The sequence below is a fragment of the Herpailurus yagouaroundi genome, unplaced genomic scaffold (genome assembly GCF_014898765.1).
Source record: "Herpailurus yagouaroundi ecotype Mexico unplaced genomic scaffold, PumYag 28, whole genome shotgun sequence".
In the NCBI taxonomy this organism is placed as follows: domain Eukaryota; kingdom Metazoa; phylum Chordata; class Mammalia; order Carnivora; family Felidae; genus Herpailurus; species Herpailurus yagouaroundi.
The window spans coordinates 6,585,795-6,591,915 of record NW_024412376.1 but is presented as its reverse complement, the minus strand read 5'-3'; the positions used below and the strand labels follow the sequence as shown (position 1 = coordinate 6,591,915).

Genomic DNA, 6,121 nt, shown 5'->3' with positions numbered 1-6,121 from the left:
TGTTTATGAACCAGGAGGTGGGCCTTCACCAGACACCAAATTTGTTGGTATTTTGGTATAACAACCCAAACAAAGACACCACCAAATCAGGGCCTTAATATAGTATGTGTTCAATAAACATGAGATGGTCAATGAAGATAGACATTCCCTTTCTCTCTGGGCCTTTTTTCCTTGCTGATTCCAGACCAATGCTTCATAAATAGACAGAAAGAGAGAGTGCTTTGCAGAGAAATGAATTGCAGCAATGAATAATCAGCACAGAATTTTTGCAAAGACTAAAGCTTTTTATTCTGGCCAGAAGACATTGACTGTCTGAAGACATTACTGTGAGCCCTTGATGGAAAGGACAGCCTCATTGATGCTCTGAGTGATGTAATCTATATTGCAGGCATTGATGCAGGTGAAGTTGATCTGACCATCCTTGGGGATGTAGATATGCTTTTCCTTGACCAGGTACTCCACCTGTTCAGCTGGTGATAATCACAGGGTCTGAGATACAAAGGTGGCCACCTCTAACTCTCCTCTAGCCCAGGGTGGATTACAGAGAATAGGGAGTGTCAGCATTTCTGGGGATCCAGAAGGGTCTTTAAAGCAGCTCTACTTCCCTCAGGAAAGAATCAGACTCTGAGGTGAAGCTAGGGACAGATCAGTGAAGTTTAATGCTCAATTATAAGCCCAAGGCCAGAAAGGGTGAGCTACCCCCTCTTAGATACTTACAGTTGAGTCCAAGGTAGCTATGGGGCCCACTCTGGTCCGTGATGTGTTCCCAGGAACCAGGGGTTCCCAGGAGCCGGAGCTTCTCCTTCACCTTTTCCTTGGTCAGCATGATGTCCTCTACAAGTCCTTTCAGGCTGTGCTTCCTGCGAAAGGAAAGACAGCAAGGAATTAAAGTATGAGGTTCCACCCTCCCCCTGCTCTCAACCTCCTCATTACCATTCCATTCTTCTTCCCTTCATAAGCCCCAACCAGAGTGCCTGAGGGCACACTAGGAGAGCCAGGGATCTGGAATGATTATAAATAGGAGGAGAGTTTCAGCCCATATAAACTAAAGCAAGCCAAGCAGGCTTGTAGGCAGATTTTGCCAGAGTAGCAAACCCTTGATGCTGTCTAACCTCCTCCTGCAATCTGAAAGAGTTCAAGTAATTCACTGGACTGTGTCCAAAAAGAATGTCCTCTTACCCCCTCCCCCAAGGTAAGGCAACTTTTGGCATGGCCTCTACAATTAGTACACAGTGGGTACTCAGCAAATGTTGACGAATGAATGGAGTCAAAGCAGCAAGGAAGAATCCTGTGAATTGGCAGGTCTACCGGTATGTCTAGAGGCTCTGCCATCCCCCTTCCTGCCCCCACCCTCTGCTCTTACCATTCTCCCTGAAGAGCAGGGTTACAGAGGATGGAGGTGATAATGCGAGCACCCCTACTGGGAGAGTTTAGCCACAGGGCCCGGGTGAGTGTCATCAGCTGGGAGAGGACACACATAGCAGGAGCTGGTTGTTGAGTGCCACCACGACCAGGATCCCCACTCCTTCATCTGCAGCATTGAAACAGATAGCCCCTCAGTCTCCTCCTCCATTACCAGAGCCTTCCTTTATGACCCTACCTCCAACCTTGTAGAAGAGAGGGTTGGACTACAGGGCCCTCCTACTTGTAGCCTAGCCAAGCAGCTATCCAGGCCCCAGGAAGTTGCCAGAGGCTCTTCTTCCAGAAAAAGTAGCCATAAGTAAGTGTCTCAAGATGGGAGGCACTTGAAGGATCACTAAGTCCTACCCCTTCATCTTATAGCTGAGGAAACAGAGGCCCAAAGGGGCAAAATGATTTCACTGGAGTCAGTTTTAGTGGCTAGTTTTAGTAGCTGAATGGAGACAATATCACAGAACCTGACTTGTAGCTCGGTGTTCTTCCCATTTGCCTCCATGGTGCTCTCCCTGGAGGCCTTGGCTCTCTCCAGATGGTAGAGATGTCAAATACATCGTTAGTGCCATAGCTGTGGCACCATTTGAGCACTAGGCCTTCCCTTGCCCTTCTCCCCATACTGTACCATAGATGCCAAAAGTCTTGGACAGAGACTGGCTGCAGAAGAATTCAAAACCTTGAGACACAAAGTATTGTAAGAAATTAGTATCTTCTTCCAGGTCCCCGGTGGATAAGCCTTGATAGGGAATGTCAAAAAATGGGAATATCTGCTTTCTCTGTAGGAGAAAGGAGAACAGGAAAAGGACAAGATTGGTGGAGGAGATGGTGGATGGTGAGAGGGAAGAAAGTCAGGTGGATACTAGCCTTACCTTCATGCTGGCCATCAACCTTGCCCACTGACTTTGTGTCAACTTGCAGTCACCAGTGTTCCCGATCACAAAGATACAGCCATGTGGGGCCTGCTGCAGGTAGACATTGTCTCATCAGGCATTTCCCCTACCAAGTGGGAGTGGTACCAGGGCCCATGGAGGAGAAGGGATCCTCCATGTTGGTTCCTACTAAACAGGCAAATCCAAGCCTAGGAAAGGTCTTTCATGATGACAGGGGTGGAGGGGAGGAAAGGAAAATAAAACTGTAATCAGGTGTGGGGAGAAGATTCTGAGCAGGGCCCCTCTACCTCCACCACATTGAGAAGCACGTTGGGGTCCACGCACAGCTTCTTGGGGTCCCAGAAGGAGTATTCGGAAACTTTAAAGCCCATGTCCTGGAAGACGAGTCCATGTGGCTCTGTGGGAACACAGCCCCCTTCCAGTTGGTACAGAAAAAATGGTGGCAGACATGCCAGAGAATGGGCCTCAAGGTCAATGGCTGAAGGTGGGACAATAACAGGAAAAGGACAAACATACTTGGCTCATCCACACCATTTTGTTCATGACAGAGAGTGAGAAGGACAACAGTGAAGATTGCAAATGGGGCAGGAATCAGGAACAGGGGAGAAGAATCTTCTGTCACCCTCACTTTGCATAATACTCACCTTTTCTAGAAGAAATAATGTAAACTACTTGAGAATCTTGACGCCAAATTTTGAGGAATTGGGCCCCAAGTTGGAAGGCACCATTGTCACCAACAGTGTGCACACCCCCTACCTGCCAGCAGAAAATAAAACGAAATAACTCTTGAGGGGAGCCTGAGTGGCTTAGTCAGTTTAGTGTCTGACTCTTGATGTTGATTCAGATCATGATCTCACAGTTTGTGGGTTTGAGCCCCAAGTTGGACTCCATGCAGAAAGCATGGAGCCTGCTTGAGATTCTCTCTCTCCCTCTCTCTCTACTCCTCCCCTCATTCTCTCTCTCTCTCTCAAAATAAATACACTTTAAAAAAAGAATGAACTCTTTAAAAAAGAGTAATAGTGATATTATTGCTGCCTCAAATCCAGACTATTTCTTTTTTTTAGTGTTTATTTATTTATTTTGAGAGAGAGAGAGAGAGAGCATGTGAGTGTGCAGGGGAGGGGCAGACAGGGAGAGAGAGAATCCCAAGCAGGCTCCACACTGTCAGCTCAGAGCTCCACATGGGGCTCTATCCCATGAACCGTGAGATCATGACCAGAGCCAAAATCAAGAGTCAGACGTTTAGCTGACTGAGCCACCCAAGCGCCCCCTGACTATTCCTTTCTCGAAAGAGCTTGTACATCAGCAGTGTGGTTCTTCAGGTTCTGATCCTGGCTCTGCCCTTCACGGACTAAGTCTCTGGACTCTGAGTCTCAGGGGTGTCCTCTGTCAATGCCAGGGAGCCCTCCAAGGCCCCTTCCGGGTTTAAGACTGTGCAACCCCAGAGCCCCACTCCCTGTGTCTGGGTGAATAAACAAAGGGCCCTTCATCTCACCCTGTTCTCCACAATAACTTGGTTGTGCCTTCCAAAGAGGAGTTTCAAGGAGGCCTGGATGAATGATTTCATGCCCATCACCGGCATGTACTCGTAGTTCAGAGAGGGATCCTGTGCAATCTGCAGTCGGGTCTTGCGCACCACAGGAGAAACCCAGGGCTGGCCTTTGTTACTCATACAGACTGTGAGGGAAAACCACAGAGGGAACTCTGGATGCCCTGCCTCGGGGCCTCCAGGTCTGGGCTCTGCAGATAGTCCACAAACAATTCATCTGTCTTGGCTTTCTTGGGGCTTTGCAAAGTTGCCTAGGAAAAGACAACTTTTTTCTTCCCTCCCCTTTATAAAAACAACATGCTATCAGTGAATGTGTATAATTTTTGTCTTTTTAAAGACAACTCAACCCTATGCCATTTTTTTTAAACCTATGTCACTTTCTTTAAAGTTTTTTGTTTTTGTTTTTGTTTTTGTTTTTTTGAGAGACACAGAGAGGGAGGGGCAGAGAGGGAATCCCAAACATGCTCCACACTGTCAGGGGTCGAACTCACAAACTGTGAGATCATGACCTGAGCTGAAATCAAGAGCTGGAGGTTTATCTGACCAAGCCACCCAGGTGCCCCTAAATCTATACCATTTTAAAGGGCAAAAATGATACACCACACGTGCCGTATATATACAAGGCTGAACAAAGGTAACCCTGACTTTCACAGTGGCAAGGGCTGGCTGCATTTCACAAGAGTCCATTTTGGGAGCCATTCTTAGTTCAGGAACAGAAAAGGGGAGAGGATCAGGGAAAAAGTATAGTGCCCAAGCAGACCCTGAAGCATAGAGCCAGGGTAGAGGACATAGGTCTTACCCCATCCCTGGAAGTCCTAGTGAAAGGCAAAGGGCACAGAATGATCCAGGACATTTCCTGCTTTTTTCCAAAACCATGAGACATCTACCTTTATAGGCCAGGAACATCTTGTTAGGACAATTGTCTTGCTTGTAGGTCTTTAATAAGCTGCCCTCTAGTTTCTGGGCTAGGGGCACATCCAAGAACACTGAAAGGGTGGGCATCACTGAGATACAAGTATGGCCAAGCCTCTGCTGTCCCCTGCTCCTGCCCCAAAGCCTTCCCCCAAGCCTGGCCCAACCAGGGCTGCCTCTTTCCAGAACTGCAGCAGGTCCAATGCAGAGGCTCCAGATCGCTGGTTACCAGAGCAACAGAACCCTACAAATCCTGGTCTCTGAGGGGGTGATTCCCGAAGGCTATGGGAATATTCCATGGCAGTTGAGGACGATCCCCTGAGAGAGTGGGCAGAGAGCAGGGAGTGGGAGGACCTGGAATTACTAGGCACCTCTCTCTACCTCACTGCCTTCTCTTCCCCCAGTTGCCCAATCCAAAATAACAAGGCAGCCCCTTGGAAGAAAGGGCAAGGCAACGAGGCCCTTGGGCCAGGGGAGAGCTTCTCCTGCAGAAGTGAGAACCTCAGACCCAGCCATGACACAAGTTGAGGGATACATTTCAAAAGTTTCTGCTTTCATTTTGCTAAGGGCCCCAGATTTTAAAAGGAGTGGAAAGAGAGCACTGTTTTTTTCCACAGTTATTTTAAATAAGACTACTATGTTTAGAAACAGTATAATATGGGGTACCTGTGTGGCTCAGTTGGTTAAGCATCCAACTCTCGATCTTGGCTCAGGCCATGATCACAGTTTGTGATTTCAAGCCCCCCATCAGGCTTGGTGCTGACAGTGCAGAGCCTGCTTGGGATTCTCTCTCTACAACTCCCTCGAGCACATGCTTACTTGCGCTCTCACTCTCTCTCAAAATCAATACATAAACTTCATTTTAAAATTTTAATTTAATTAAAAAAAAAGAAACAGTATCATAGGCAGCTCAGTAAGCCAATCCTATTTTCTCTCAGTTCTAGAGCCAAGACTTCTACATGTGTTAACTGGTTCAGCGGTAGACCAAGCAGCAAGTGTAGATGGCAGATATCAAGGGCAGAAAGAGCCAGTCTCTGTAGGATCAGTCTTGCATTTTGCTTTCTTCTTTTATTTATTTTATCTTATCTTATTTTATTTTTTGGTTTATTTATTTTGAGAGAGAGAGCAAGCAAGAGAGGGGCAGAGAGAGAGAGGGAGGGCTCGAACGGTGAGATTATGACCCAAGCCGAAACTAAGAGTCAGACACTTAGCCAACTGAGCCACCCACACGTCCCTCTTCTTTTATTTTTCAAAAATAACTTTGCAAGCCTGGAGCCTGCTTCGGATTCTGTCTGCCCTTCCCCTGCTTGTATTCTCTCTCTCTCTCTCTCTCTCTCTCTCTCTCAAAAATAAACAT

The 6,121-nt window shown here is 47.3% G+C and overlaps 1 protein-coding gene across 1 annotated transcript; it reads right to left on the bottom strand.

The window, feature by feature from the left end:
- Positions 1 to 269: 269 nt before the first annotated feature.
- On the bottom strand, positions 270 to 4,979 carry GOT1L1 (glutamic-oxaloacetic transaminase 1 like 1). Its single transcript, XM_040459348.1, is given in 10 exon segments — positions 270 to 470; positions 718 to 860; positions 1,364 to 1,476; positions 1,479 to 1,531; positions 2,039 to 2,189; positions 2,283 to 2,375; positions 2,591 to 2,700; positions 2,948 to 3,059; positions 3,799 to 3,980; positions 4,740 to 4,979. Coding segments are annotated over 10 exon segments (1,221 nt in total). The 5' UTR covers positions 4,855 to 4,979; the 3' UTR covers positions 270 to 321.
- Positions 4,980 to 6,121: the final 1,142 nt, after the last annotated feature.